General features: G+C 44.3%; 1 protein-coding gene across 1 annotated transcript in view; it reads left to right on the top strand.

The window, feature by feature from the left end:
* The window catches only part of CACNA1C (calcium voltage-gated channel subunit alpha1 C), a 1,395,795-nt gene that overhangs the window by 1,069,978 nt on the left and 310,741 nt on the right, over nt 1-15,076 (top strand). The window contains exons 17-22 of the mRNA XM_069228081.1: nt 2,408-2,534; nt 2,627-2,699; nt 5,279-5,411; nt 7,440-7,569; nt 13,380-13,439; nt 13,556-13,615. Coding sequence (XP_069084182.1) covers nt 2,408-2,534; nt 2,627-2,699; nt 5,279-5,411; nt 7,440-7,569; nt 13,380-13,439; nt 13,556-13,615 — 583 coding nt within the window. The remainder of the gene's footprint in view (nt 1-2,407; nt 2,535-2,626; nt 2,700-5,278; nt 5,412-7,439; nt 7,570-13,379; nt 13,440-13,555; nt 13,616-15,076) is intronic.

Genomic DNA, 15,076 nt, shown 5'->3' with positions numbered 1-15,076 from the left:
CTGATACACAAAGTCATCTGGCCTCTGCCCCAATACTTATGAAAGGATTGATTCAATGTTATGTGCTTTGTCGAACATTCCGCTTCTCCATTAATTTTTTCTTGGCTGTCATGAGGTTTAAGAGGTTCATTAAAGGGGACGGATCCTTCTCTGTTTTGAGTAATACAATAAATGATTTATTGATTTCAAGTTGGACTCAAACATGTTAGCATTTAGAAAGACACTTAAGAAAACACTGTGCGTAGCCTCCTCTCTCCGCAGTTGAAAACGCCTGAGTCAGTTCTGCCCACCCTCCTCAGACACCTCAGCTCACTTTATCGAAAGATGGGGGCGCAATCTAGACCTTGGAAGATGGTCCTTTAGTCCGCCAACGGTGCAGAGGACTGTCCTCCCTATGCAGACACATCTGCCTGCCTGGGGGCATCTCTGTGCTGTGAAGGGAGACCGAGTGTCTCTCGTTAAACAGCTGCCGTGTTTAAGAGGGCCCACTCTGCAAACTTTTCGGTGTAGAGAAAACAAGAGGGACTTAATTTTCTGTAAACAAAAAAAGAAATGTCCTGACAGACGAATAGTTTTCTCCTTGCATATGGGGGGCAGTCTACATTTTCACTGCTTGGGACCCCCATTTATTGCATAGGGGGCACAGGCAGTGATATTCAGTCACGCTTGTGACTTGGCAGCCCTTCGGCAGACAGGCCACCAGGTCAGAGGTTTATCCACCTCCCAGCGGGGGCTCTGCGGATGTAAACACAGCAATCCCCAGGACTCTAACCAGAGCGGTGGAACCGTGAGTTTGGTGGAGCAAGTCGCCGTCTGATTTGTGGCCATGCTTCCTCTCCATCAGACTTGAAATGAATTATTTTCAAGATCTCCTCCTCGTTTACAAATGCATCAAAGGCATAGCCTCAAACACGTCCAAGAAAAGATTGCACAAGTCACCCCAACCCACAACATATGTTGAGCATATGCAAATCTCTCTCATGCCATCTAATTCCCAGAACAAGATTCCATTACACGGAAAACCTGCCATGTTGTGAAATACTTTCACAGTTTGAGAAGGGGTATGGCCTTGGAGGGACTGGGTCTTTGTGTCAAGCACATCCCGAGGTGCTATAAATAAATGACCTCACTCTTGCAACACCAAATATCAAAGCGTCTAATGCTGCTGCTGATGTTCAGTGGTGGTTTCACATCCCGTAATGGACGTCGGCTGCACAGAGCCTTCAAACAAATAGTTGGAACTCTTTGCAGAGTTTTCCAGCTAATTGTGAGGCACCATATGATATTGGCTCCTTACTGGCTGATTGTGTGAAGGGAGCCGATATTGTGTGACACTCAGTTGCACCATGTGAGTTAGAAGGTCTGACATGGGGGTGTGACACCTCTCAGCGGTAGCCCCTTGCTTCTGGAACAACTTTTCAAAGCAGGTCTTCTGTGCAAAATCAGTGATGCATTTCATGGCAAAACTAAAAACTCAACTGTTTTAATCCCCTGGCCTTTCCATTTGTTCCCTTTGAACTCCCATCATGACCCTGACCCCCTCTGTTTTTGTTTATGCATTATGCAGCCTGACATGGCCAGAGCAATGGAAACAAGCCAAATTATAGCCTGATCTTTGTAACCAAGGTCAAACATCTTCAGCTTATATGTTGTTTGCTATGTCTCATTAATACCAGCTGGACACAGTCAATGAAACCACAACTGGTCAGCCAGGGCACTAGGTGGTCGGAAGCCTGACCACTGTAGCAACAGCCAGACCCTTCAAAATGCATGCCAGTTTCTTTGCTTTACCATCGTCAGTTAGACAAGGTCACTTAAACAATCTGTCCAGTCTGCACTTACTCCAGCATAACAATGAGCAGGCCCATTTGACAGGCAAGCCAGCCCTATGCTCCATCACCTAGAAACAATTAAGTTTTGCAATGTGTGACATACAAGAACAATAAACATAAATATAGCATTAAGAGTAAACGTGTTCTGTCTGGAATTCGAGAGAGGAGATGCATGATTTGCAGAGATTGGTGCTTTGGTATTAATTGATGCTTTAGAGATATGTAACTACAACACAGAAGCAGAATGTGATTTGCTGAAGAGCACACTGTGTGTCAAGTGGGTGAGCTACTACACTCTTCCTCTTAGTACAACTGTCATTTGATAACCTTGTCACCAGATTCTTACAAATTTTTGCAAAGTGCTAAGAGAGGATGACTGGCGTTATCTACAGATGAAGCCGGCTACTTCTGTACCTTCAAAATCAGAATTTTCTTTAAAACATAGTTCACGTGACTAACGTTGATGGAGGGAGAATAAGAGTCTAGAGCCAAACTGATCTGTCATTTGTGCACGCTGCAGCCCAGTTTCTTCATAGCAGTGAGATTTACTTTTCTCTAAGTGTGCATGTTTTTAGGACGGCGAGTCCGGAGAAGAAGCAGGCCCTCAAACAGCTTCCTGCACCGGTGGAGGAGGAGGCGAAGGAAGAGAAGATAGAGCTGAAATCCATCACAGCAGACGGGGAATCCCCCCCGGCCACCAAGGTAGGCAGGCTGGGCATGAGGTAAGAGCCTGAATGCCAGGAAGTTCAAGAGCTGCTCAGTCACAGGTCTTTGTTTCTTTCTTGTTCTTCCAGATCAACGTGGACGATTATCCAGCCAATGAGAATGATGAGAAGAATCCGTATCCCTGCACCAATGAAATTATAGGTACCAACTCTGTTGTTTGTTGTTTCAACTTCAGTAGTACCATGCAAGGCTCCTTGAGTCGGCGTTTTCTTCCGGTAGGGCCAGAGCGCCCCTCCTTTCACCCCTGTCTTTGCATAATTTGTCCTGCTGGTCCTGTGTTGCAGTTGCGCACCCTGCAATACACTCCCCCTGCGCGGGACTGGAACATTGCTCACCTATATGCGGTTTCCTTATGTGTGTAAAAACCCAATAAAGAGAATTTTTTTAAAAACCTGAGTGGTACTAGAAAGAAGGGATGTCTTGAAACATCAATCCAGTGGCAAAGTCTAAATAGGGAAATGTCCCTGAGTACTACCCCTAAAAGGATGATGGTTTTGGGAAAAGGGAACTGGCAAGCTTGAAAGCACACAATTGACCTTGTTTTATGAGCCTTAGTTTTTTCACCAACAATAGTAAATATTGCTCCTTCCTCTTTGTGAAAAGCCCCTCTCGCTGTGCTTCTATGCTGGTAGATCGAATACTGCAAACTGCCGGTTCAGCCTCATTAAAATGGCTGCCGTAAGCCATGCATAGAACAACAAAATGAAGCCCAGATTTTGTTCCTTGTCTGATGAATTGAGTTCAAAACCAAGAATGTCAGGAGGATTCAGTACAGAAACTGCTGGCTCGAGGAATGTGCGAGAGATGATCAGCTTGGTCTTGGTTTGATTGAGCTGGTGTTACGCATTCAGTTTTGAACCTCAGATCGCAATATGAGTAGATCAATGTTAGCATCAGCGTAGTACTTTAAGTATCGAACTTGAGTTCAAAAGAGGTTATAGGGTCAGAGCATGCAATAATACAGAGTCTTGAGGAACATCAAAGATTGCTGCTAGAAGATAAAAGGACCCATTTGTCTTGTTGGGTTCTGTTTGTTAAAAAGGAGCAGGGCCTGGTATACTCTGATGCCCCAGCACAGTGGACTGGCCGTCGAGCAGAAAGGCAAGGTCCACTGTGTCAAATTCAGTTGGGGTATCTAGCATCATGAGTAGTGTGGCTGCCCCTTTATCAAGGAACCCAAAGCGGTCACCCCAATATCCTAGGCAAAGCTCATTCAGTACTGTGAAGTGGCAGAAAGCCCGCTGGATAGAAGGTAAAATATAGTTTATTTCGAGAGCAGCCGAAGGTCATATTGGATTACGTTTTCAGACCTGTAGTAGACGAATCTCAAAAATTAACTTGTGGTCATCTCATATACAGATATTTTCACCTGCCAGATGAAGGGAGTTGCATGAGCCAATCCCTACAACACCGGGCGCTATCCTCATATGAACATTAAGCCAAGGTTTTTACCACAGCTATGGGAGACAGTGGATAGGCACAGGAGGGTGTCAGGCCCTAAACAAAAAGATGGATTCTTTACTCTTGTGTGTCCCACCTGGGTAATCTGGCTTACATAACTTCAGTCCTACTTGAATATTCTTACAACTGCACAGAGGCGGAAGTACACTGAGTTTGTCATTGTACTTGTTCGCAGCTCTTTCAAGTAAAAACTGACAAATATAAGTGGTTCTTTAGTCATGATACATTAGATAATTATATATCACACGCTGCCTACCACATTTAATCAGCATGAACGATTTACGATTATGCAGGGGACTTGAGGTTAGTTTATATGTTCTCCCTATATTACTTTCATACAAGTTTTTATTGTAACGCTATTTCCATCTGTAGAGGTGTTTGTAAAAACGATACCCTCTTATAAGGCTTTACTAAAGATCTTAGTAATTTGGGTCTTGGAAAACAATAAGATTCAATTGGATGAATTATTTCAAAAAGAGAGATTGTGTGTGTTGTTCTGTGGTCAGTTCCTCACTTAGGAATTAGCAGCAAAACCTATGGAATACAGAAGGTCTACAGGGTTGTCTCGAATTTTGGAGGTTTCCATAAATGCTCATTGTACTGAGGGCCTGAACAACTACCATGGTTTTGTGGGGCTGAGCCATGTGCACTATACTTATTACAAAAGCAATAGGACACTTGAGCACAAAAGGTATTCCAAACTGGACCCTAAACTAAAACACACAAGACAGTCCAAAAACGGGACTAGAAACCAGATTGTTCAGATCAGCCAAACAGAAGAGATGCGATGAGGGGCAGAGGAAGCTTACAAAAGGGTTTCCAGGTGCTGAGGTTCCTTCCGTCAGGAAGTGTAACCGTAATGTTATTGAGACTTGTTAAAAGTTAAACTGCAGTTTGCTAAGAGGAGTCCCTCAGTTGGCACGGAGCTCTGATGATCATCGAGTTCTGACACAATGAGACAAAATTAGAGAAGGGGCTTTTCATTACAGGGCCCTGCCACCCTACATTTGCTCCCTAGGGACACTAGAGTCTCCCTTTTTGTTCTTTTTTTCAGGAAGCAGGTTAAATGTTGTCTCTTTGAAAAATCATTACAAGTAGTGCCCAGCCTTTCGAGACTCCAGTGTCAAGTGTGATGACCAGCCACCAGGCTGTGATTCACATGAATAATTAAAGATAGTCCTCTTAATAGACCTAAACGCATGTTCAACTCTCAGTGGATGGCACTCTTAATTACCATAGAAACGACTGTCCTTTCACAGGTGAAGAGGAGGAAGAAGAGCCTGAGATGCCTGTTGGCCCACGACCAAGGCCCCTTTCGGAACTTCACCTGAAGGAGAAAGCTGTCCCGATGCCCGAAGCTAGTGCTTTCTTCATCTTCCGCCCTACCAACAGGTAAGAGTGTTGGCGCTGCCAATGTTTGGTTGAGTCCGGTCATCCACAGTGGGTAGAGATGAAATATTGTTGTTTTCTGAGGTCCTGTTAGTTTGCCGCTATTGACACTATGGAAGCCTATAATGTTATGTAGTTAACAATCGTTTATATAAATCTAAGGTGGTGACGACAGCACTGGGCTCCATTTCCCAGTGCTATGTATTACAGTCTGAATGTAAATCTCTTGTTGGCCTGAGCTGGGGGGAGAAATGTGGTAAAGGGTGTACCTGTGATAGATTCTGCTTCCACAAGAGTCAGGTGAGAGAGTCAAAGATTGATGGCCCCATTTGGGTGGCATGCGCTGACACCGAGACACTAAGGGGGTTATTCCAACTTTGGAGGAGGTGGTAATCCGTCCCAAATGTGACGGATTTACCACCAGCCGTATTACGAGTTCCATAGGATATAATGGACTCGTAATACGGCTGGTGTTATATCCGTCACTTTACCGTCACTTTTGGGACGGATTACCACTTCCTCCAAAGTTGGAATAACCCCCTAAGTATGTTGTGAGATGTAGTTTTCAACATGATATTAGTAAATAAAATCTCAAAAGTATCTTGTTGGATGACATTTCAAAAGTATGTAATTGCCCTATATGCCCTCTGAGGCCATACACAGTGAAACATAGTTTCAAAAGTTACATAGGTACAATTGCCTCAGACAATAACACTTTGTGGAGTTACTCAAACTTTGGCCCTCATTATGAATCTGGCAGTCCATGGACTGCCAGACTCGCGGTGGCGGGTGGACCGCTGCGGTAGTGGCGGTCCGCCCGCCCTATTATGACCATGGCGAACACGCCATGGTGGAAACGCCGCCACCACCAGGCTCCCACCACCAGGCAGCCTGGTGGTGGTGGTGTTTCAGATCCGACAGGGCAGCCCTGCAAGCTTTACACCGCTGTGGAAAGGCTGGCGGAATGGGTGACTTGGGGCCCCCTGGGGGCCCCTGCACTGCCCATGCATTTTGCATGGCAGTGCAGGGGCCCCTATGCACAGCCCCGTCGTGCATTTCACGGCCCGAATTACGGGCAGTGAAATGCACAACGGGTGCTGCTGCACCCGCTGCACTGCCACATTGGCGCCGGCTCCATTTGGAGCCAGCGTCAATGTAAAGACCTTGTTTTCTGCTGGGCCGGCAGGAACATCATAATAGGGCTGGCTGGGGCTTCACTGCACTGACGGTCTTCCGTCGACTGTTAGCGTACCCCGCCGTCATCATAATGAGGGCCTATGTCTGTATCTGAAGGTCCCTCCAAGACCCTAGGCATTGATAGTGACTTGCCACTCAAAATATGTTGCGGGCTAAAAATTTAGTGGAGAACTTAGAAGATGGTATCTGTTGATCACTTAGGGTATACCAGTGAGTGACATGTCTGAAAGAACCTCAGGCAGTGACACTATGTGGCCATTTAAAGTACTTAATTGTATAATGTTCCAGAAAGAAACGGGAGCAGTGACACCTAGTGGCCATTCGATGTGTGCTGTGAACTAACATCCCAGAAATGACCACAAGTAGTCTTAGTGGTCATTTAAAGAAAGTCGGTTTCTGCTATGCCCTCTGGGGCTTAAGGAGGTAACAATTCGAGGCCATTCACAGCTTGCCATTAGGGGAGCTGGCCAAAGGAACATTTATTGGGACTTTATGGTCTTCCTTCTGGCCAAAATAGTGCCCCTGTGATATCTGCCTCTTCTGCAAAGGTTATCCCCGAACACGAGAAATTGAAAACAAGTACATTTTGTATGCGAGAAGTCCCAGGTTCCAATTTAAGCAACTGAGAGAGCGTTTTCTTAAGGCCCATTCTCTGATATCCCACTGTGGAAAGTACAATCATTTGAAGACTAGTAGGACAGATATCAGGAGGCTGAGAAGTTAGGCTTCGACACGGGAAATTCCATGAGAAGATGATGGTGAGAAAAATCAGGGTAAAAAACTTCAACCTATCATGGGGGCACGCTGACTAATGTTTTCTTCTGCCTCTTTCAGGTTTCGCCTTCACTGCCACCGAATCGTCAACGATAACATCTTTACAAACCTGATCCTTTTCTTCATCCTGCTAAGCAGCATCTCTTTGGCTGCCGAGGACCCGGTTCGGCATTTTTCCTTTCGAAACCAAGTACGACATCTTCCTAAAACGTTCAAAAGTGTTTGCACCACCCACAGCAGCTCATCAGAAACCAGCACATGGTCATTAGGTTCTGGCGCTCAGGCAGGGGGGAAATACTCCATAAGTACATAAAAATACCTAATTAAAATGAAAAAAACTACTTTTTGTGAAAGGGTGCACTTTAAATTAACTTGCACTCTAGAGTTCTGTTGAAGCACTAGAGTTCTGTTGAAGTAATTGACAACTGACAATAAATAATTGTAAATACTGCTTGCAATTACATGTATTAATTAAACCCGTTGCTAGGCTGTTTGGACCTGCAAAGTAACTGAAACACTGCAGCTATATTAATCAAATAGGGTCATGTAAGAATAAAAACCAAGAATCCCGGCTAAGATACGAACACCATGACACACCCAGGAGTCACTTGTCTATGTGGTATGGACAAAGATTTGCCCTGTGTTCGCTCTCATCTTGCATGTGACACAAAATGTACATGGAACACATCCAGTGCAATCAGGCATGTTTAGACTGCCTTGCTCACTCATGAAGGTATCAAAGCTTTTGCACTCTGTGGGCAGTTGTGCCATCCTGTACTTACACTGACCCTGTATTTTTCTAAACATGTCTGATCGCACTGGAGGTGTTTTATGTGAATTTTGTGCGGCTTGCGAGCAGAATATAAGACTCTGCAAGACTCAGGTTGCAGCTGAAATGTAACCCCACATAGAGTATGGTTGTGCTACTGCCCATTCAGCATGCCATGGGGAGACTGACACTTCGTGGCAGGTGGTATTCTAGAGCAGGCCATAGCCCCGCCCTTGTCAGTCTACTGACACTTTCCTGATAAAATCTACTTAAACTCCATCATTGGTATCCTCCTAGTAACGGTAAGTGGGTGTTGTATATTTGGGGACACGCGGTGTGCATGGAGACCCATTGCGGAATGAGTGGCTTCTCTGTCAGGGTACAGAGTATGCAAAAGAAGATGATGGTTCCCAGCACAGGTCTTGGCATTCGGACCTCCCAGTCTTTGAAGCCGCCCTTGTGGTTTCACCTGAGTTTCTGCCATGGATTCACTTGTGAATGATTTCTAGCAGTAATAAAATCTAATTGGATGGATCCTTTAAAAAAAAAAGATAACGCTCATCGTTCACAAACATGCTCAGAGCCTTGCACAGGGGTGTTTTCTTTTTAAGGGCGTGTGGGCTAAGTCACCCCCGCCCCTCCATATTTCTTGCCTCTTTCATTTTTTTAATTAAATGAATCCTACCTGCAGTAAATGTTGATTGCTCAGAATTCAACATAGCTTCTGACCCTCGCTCTGTGCGAGGGTCAGGCAGTCACAGCAGACAGGCATGCACATGCACTTACCGCACATGTGCCATGTTGCAGGGTTTTAAATACTTATCTAATTTAAGCCTTTGATTCTGTGGCCTGCCAGAGCGTAGGGCTACTCCTCCCCTGGGATGTACTCCCCGATGAAAGTGCTTAGAGATCTAGGAGGCAGTCAGTCTTCTACACCAAACAGAAAATATTTTTTGACAATGCACATTGCTTTAATATGTGATATTGAACAAAAAGGATGCTTGGTGTCTTCCTAGGATCACGAACTTATGTCCAGCAGGGTAGCCAGGATTGATTCCAGATTTTCCAATTTCATTCTGTGCAGATGCCTCTAGGATGCATTGCTGTCTGGCATTTAAGATTAATGCTTTGTCCTTAACTCTTAAAGGGTGGGATTAGAGTCTGAGTAACAGGTACCTGTTAATTTATTGGTTATAATTTCATTTGGCACTTTTCACTACATGAAATCTGGTGTATATATCTCCTTTTCCAAGGAGTGTTTAATTTCATCAGATGTGTTTCTCTGGCCTTGTTTTTCATGCAGCATACAAGTCTTCCATGGTGCACACTGCAGGGCATGATTGGAAGTGCTGCAGTTGGGGGTGAAAGTCGTGGAAATTTCTCACGATGCCAGTCACTTTCATAAGGGTCTTCAGACTACTTGCCCTTCCAGTACTTGCACACTTTATCGGATCAGCAGCTAGGCTTTCTCTTTTCCCCACAGTGGCGCGGTTGAAGTGAGTGGGTTTACAAGTGCTAAAAGTCACAGCCTATGTTACATGATTTTTTTCCAGCACACAGAGATTTGCCATGAGTGACTCAATGCTGAGCCCGGGCCAGGGTTTTAACCTGGGTCCCCATGTTATATGGTCAACAGCTGTAGCCATTAGGCCCGATCACCCCCCGCGAGAGAGCTCAGCTGGTTTTGGTTTGGAGGTTTCAAAAGAATCTCAAGCTGAGCCAAAGCCAACCCTCTGGCTCAAACACTCAGTTGCTTGCCCTTCTCTGTTACAGTCCCTTCCTTTCTGACAACCTCAGACCTTCACACGTGCCTGCTGTTTTTCCACCTCGTTAAAAAAAAGAAGCGATTTTTAAGTTTCCATTGTGCTGTACAATTAGACTCGGACTGTCTTCTACGACATGATGTGTGGTGAGTTTGTTAGCAAAGGGGGGGTACAGCAGGGGTGTTGAGCCCAGTGTTTACACTCTCTGGGAATTGTAATTAGGTATAAAATTAGGTTTTGGTTAATGAGCTGCAATCACCTACATGTCACATGCTTATATACTAGTGGGGCCAGCTCATGCCTCGATTACGAGTGCCTGGAGGAGGTGATATTTAACACACCTGTTGAAAACTGATACACTAGCGTAGAAAATGTAAAGATTGCAATACATTTCACTTACCACAAATCTCAACCCTCTAAGATGGGGTATAGCTTGTAGTGTTGGTCTTACGCCCTGCCACCTTCAAAATTCACCAGCCGCTACTGGCCTTGCATGAATAAAATATCAACCGTGCTCAAGTTAAGAGGGAACTCGTGGCATACAGTAAACAAAGACACTGAGGGCCTGATTTAGAGTTTGTCAGAGAGGTTAGTCCATCACAAAGGTGATGGCTATCCTGTCCGCCATATTACAATTCCCATAGGGTATAATGAGATCGTAACACGGCGGACAGGATATCCGTCACGTTTGTGACAGAGTAACCCCATCCGCCAAACTCTAAATCAGGCCCTCAGGAACAAAACTGAAATTCGTTTAAGCTGATCTGCAAGCATCTTGATGTTTAATTGTCTATATGATTTTTTTTTTAAATCTAGGTTTTATTGAGGTTTCTTTGTATCAACTGTAAGTAGTTGAATCAAGTATTCATTCATTCACTTGAGTGCAGTGTGATGAGATCGAGATGATGATCCCACGTCAGAGACTGGAAACCCCAATAAGAGCCTCCCCAAAGAGCGAGGCCAGCACTAAAGAGACAAGAGGACACCAGGAAACTAGGAACGAGAATGGAGCTCCAACACAGCAAGGGTTTGACTATATTAGCACACAGATGCTGCTCAGAGCCAGGCAGTGTGTTCCCATGCGCCGCTACCTAAAGGATGGGTCAGCGCTCAAGGAAATTACCTGTGACTTGGTGTGGAGGACTCTTTAGTGTTAATGGACACTCTAAAAAGTAATAAACATGAGTACATCACATGGTGTTTACTGGGATGAGAGAAAAATGACCCTGGTTAAGGATGAATCAAGGTGAGCATCAATACACCAAATAGCAGTCAATGTACTTAGAAAAGGGAAATAAAGAGTAATTTTCACTCCTCACCTTGCGGGCCATAGCCCCTGCATTCTGGCCCAAAGTTTCTGGTGTTGATGGTATTTCCTGTACAAAATCCAGTCCTTCTATTGATGCTATCCTCCTTCTTTTTAATCAGTGGGGAAAAATACCCAGAGCAAACCCATGGGTGGCCACGTTAACTGTGGTCAGAGCATCACAGACCAGGCGTTGTTCTAAACTTATCTACTCAACCCAGAAAACCAGAATCCGGTTCTGCATGGAATTAGGACTGATGACACTGGATACTGGATTTGTTTCCATGGTCTTGCACTTTAGAAGTACATCTGCGTACCATTGTGACCAATTACTTCCACAGTACCAGGAGGAAAGGATTCACACTAAGGTCCTGATTACAACTTTGGAGGAGGGTGTTAATCCGTCCCAAATGTGACGGATATCCTGCCCACCGTATTACAAGTTCCATAGGATATAATGGACTCGTAATACGGCGGGCGGGATATCCATCACATTTGGGACGGATTAACACCCTCCTCCAAAGTTGTAATCAGGCCCATAGTCTCTTCAGTACATTCAGATTTCAAAGGCTAGCCCAAATCTAAAGCATTATCTATTTTAGATAGTGCTAGGATGTCAAAATAGGCAATAGGTTCATCACAAATCAGTAGCAAAGCTTTGTCCGTAGAATGTGCACTAAAGATCCACAAGGCCAGCCAATAAATAGAAGCAATGTAAGGATACTGTAAAATTTATTGTATGTAACACAACGGGTGAATCTCAGGTGCACAAGCATTCGATACAAACAAGTCAATGGAGAGCAAGACAAAATACATCCAAATAGTGTGAATCAGTGTATAAAAGAATGGTAAACAAGCATACGTTTTCCAGTAAAGTATGCATTAAGAAATTACAGCTCACCTTTGTCTGTGGAAGCAAGAGTGTCAACAGTGGTAAAATTTGGTCTGTGCTTTTACTAACAAAATATTCTGTGGACACACATAGGCATTTGCCAAGTTCCTGGAGAGCCTTTGTCGTGTGCGAAATCCCTCTGCAAATGGACAAGTGTTTACCTTCCACACTCAGCAGATGAAGCAAAGTTTGCCCATCCCTAATGAACTATTTCTTCATGCAGTGAATATGCTTAATAAGGAATTTGATTTTAATGGCCACAAGGCCCGGCTTTCCTGGACTCAGTTTAATCCACTGATCGGGAAACTTATTAATGTGATTAAAAATTGTGATTGGCAGAGTCCCCAAAATCTTCTGGTTGAGGAATTACATAGACCCAAGTCCTGGCTTATTTTGCACTGCACCACATCTATAGGGTGACATATTCCTCAGTTTTAAAGACAAGAGATGCCCTTTACCAAGGGCGGTGATTACTTCTTTATTCCTGCAAATAATTATTTTGAAGCGCCCCCATTTACTTGAGACCATCCAAGGATTCCTTGCCACTCCAATAAACCAGCCAAAGAATTATGTTCTGTTTTCTTGGAGATCGGTCCTAGAATTGTAGATCCTTTATGCAATTTATTGAGAGATACAGACTCTATTTCTCGCCTATTCGTGGTGGTGTCAATACGATTTCCGATGATTCGCTTCTTGCTGCCAGATTTATACCGACTTTTGGGGACTTTGGTAAGTCTTGAAATAAACGCATCCCTCTTTCTGGAGGTGATTCCAGACTCAGGAGTGAAGACTGCCCAAACCTGGAGGCCCTAAAACTGGACATAACATATATCGTTAGTGTTATAAGTAGTGCCTAGAGGTGATTCACTTTTGAGCATGCGATGTAAGTGTAGCGGCTGTTATTATTAAAATTATTATTTCGAACATTAAACCTTCATTGTCAGTCACTGCTTTATTCTGTAGAACTGAATAAAAGAAACTGGTGGGATGTAGCTGTGATCCTTGTAAAAGAGTTCTTGATTCAGAGCCTTCCTAAGGAACCAGAGAAGGGATAGCCAAGCTACCTGGCAGTGGGTATGGGGGAGAAGCGTCGAGGATATATTCAATAGTGCTATTAGACAGAACTGAAGCTTGGCTTCAGAGCTTCACCTAGTTCCACCAATAGGAGATGCTCCTGCCTGTTGGTTCCAGTGGGGCACTCTGAGCTGTGATATCCCATTTCAGTGCAGGCTTTTTGACCACGTTGCCCTGTCCCCTTTTTGTTTTGCAGATCCTCTTTTATTTTGATATAGTTTTTACTGTCATTTTCACCATTGAAATTTGCCTGAAGGTAAAGTACCTCTGTGTTGCCTGGATGCCTTACTCACTCTATTTCTTGCTAACGCACGCCTGCTCTGCCTGGGAATGTCACTGACTATCACTAACCCCTCTATGCTTGTCTTTCAGATCCTAGGTAACGCTGACTATGTCTTCACTAGTATCTTTACTGTGGAAATTATTCTTAAGGTAATGACTGTGAGCAAGAAGCCAGTCTGTTTCCTGCTGTTTTTACACTCTGTGCAGATTATGTACACTCACTGTGTGCCATCTTGACATCCGAGACTTTACCTCTCTCTTCTGTGCGTCACTTTAGCTCATCAGTGAACTAACTTTAAACTCCCATTCATTTTTGATGTTTTGCTAATCCTCAAGTGACTTCTTTGTGCACTTAGCTTCTGTGACGAAAATTGTTGTTTTACAAATGTGAAACTAGCGTCTGATGAATGTTATGTGTCATACCTGCCATATACCGCACAGGATTTGTGTTTTTCCAGTTCTCTTACAGGGCATGTCCCACAATTCCTCTGCTTATTGTCCATACCAAGCCAACCACAAGAGTTCGGCCATCATTGTTCCAGGGTGACTTCTCCTTAAGTCAGGATTATCTCTGCTACTTTTATTTTAGTCTTCCTAGGATATTTATATTGTAACCCAGTCCACAACACTTAGCATAAGGATATATCTGTGCCACTACACCTTGTTTAGAGAAACACTGGCAAATGTTTACTGATTGCCAAAGTATAGGGCACGAATGCTGGTGACGATGCATACAAATGCACTAAAAGAACAGTGGGCGGGCGGAGTAGAAGTAAATATTAGACTCAGACATGAGCGTAGGAAGACAGGTTTGGGAGAAAGTGTCTGAGATGAAGGCCTAGAGATGGCCCAATGGCTTGGACCAGGCTCATGTTTTCTCTCTGTTGCTGTGCTTGTTCTTGGGGCCTCTAGTTTGTCAGGTTTCAGTCGTGTGTGTGTGGTGCACTTGTAACGAGAGAGGGAAAGGTAGTCCACTTAGTAGCACGCTTGCTGGCATAGAGAGTCTTGCAAATGTCGGGAAGCGATTAGAACCCGGTGAATGGCATCAGGGGGAGCCAGTAACATCCTCGAGTATGAGCATGATTGAGATGCATTCAGGACAATGTTTAGGGGGTGAAGCCCATGAGGGCGGTGAGCAAGGTGTTGCTTCTATGACTTTGCAAGAGAAAGGGTGAGGACCTTGATTGGAAGGAATGGCTAGTGCTTTGCATTTTCTTCTTCACATCCTCTTTAATGGAACAGAAGCAATTGAATTTGAAGTCTATGGTGAAAGATGAGATGCAGAAGTCAGGAAACAGCGTATTGCTACCAGTCTTTGATTTGCAGTTGGAGCTTGCTACCATTTATAAGGATAGATGTGGTATTATTTGAATTAAGTCATAACCAGACCACCGACATCCAGGATTAGATGCTGGTAACACTTTAAGGTACACCTCCATTTCACCGGCCTTTTGCTAAAGTGTGATATCCTCTGTGGCTAGAAGAATTCTTGCAGGCATTGAAGATCACCGGACCAAAGATGAGACCTTGGGTAGCACTCCATATTTAATGATAAGTGATAATACTTTGGAAGCGTCCAATTGGATGCATTCTCTGCTGACATGCTGTGAG

This window comes from Pleurodeles waltl, chromosome 4_1 (genome assembly GCF_031143425.1).
Source record: "Pleurodeles waltl isolate 20211129_DDA chromosome 4_1, aPleWal1.hap1.20221129, whole genome shotgun sequence".
In the NCBI taxonomy this organism is placed as follows: domain Eukaryota; kingdom Metazoa; phylum Chordata; class Amphibia; order Caudata; family Salamandridae; genus Pleurodeles; species Pleurodeles waltl.
This window is presented reverse-complemented; position numbering and strand designations above follow the sequence as displayed.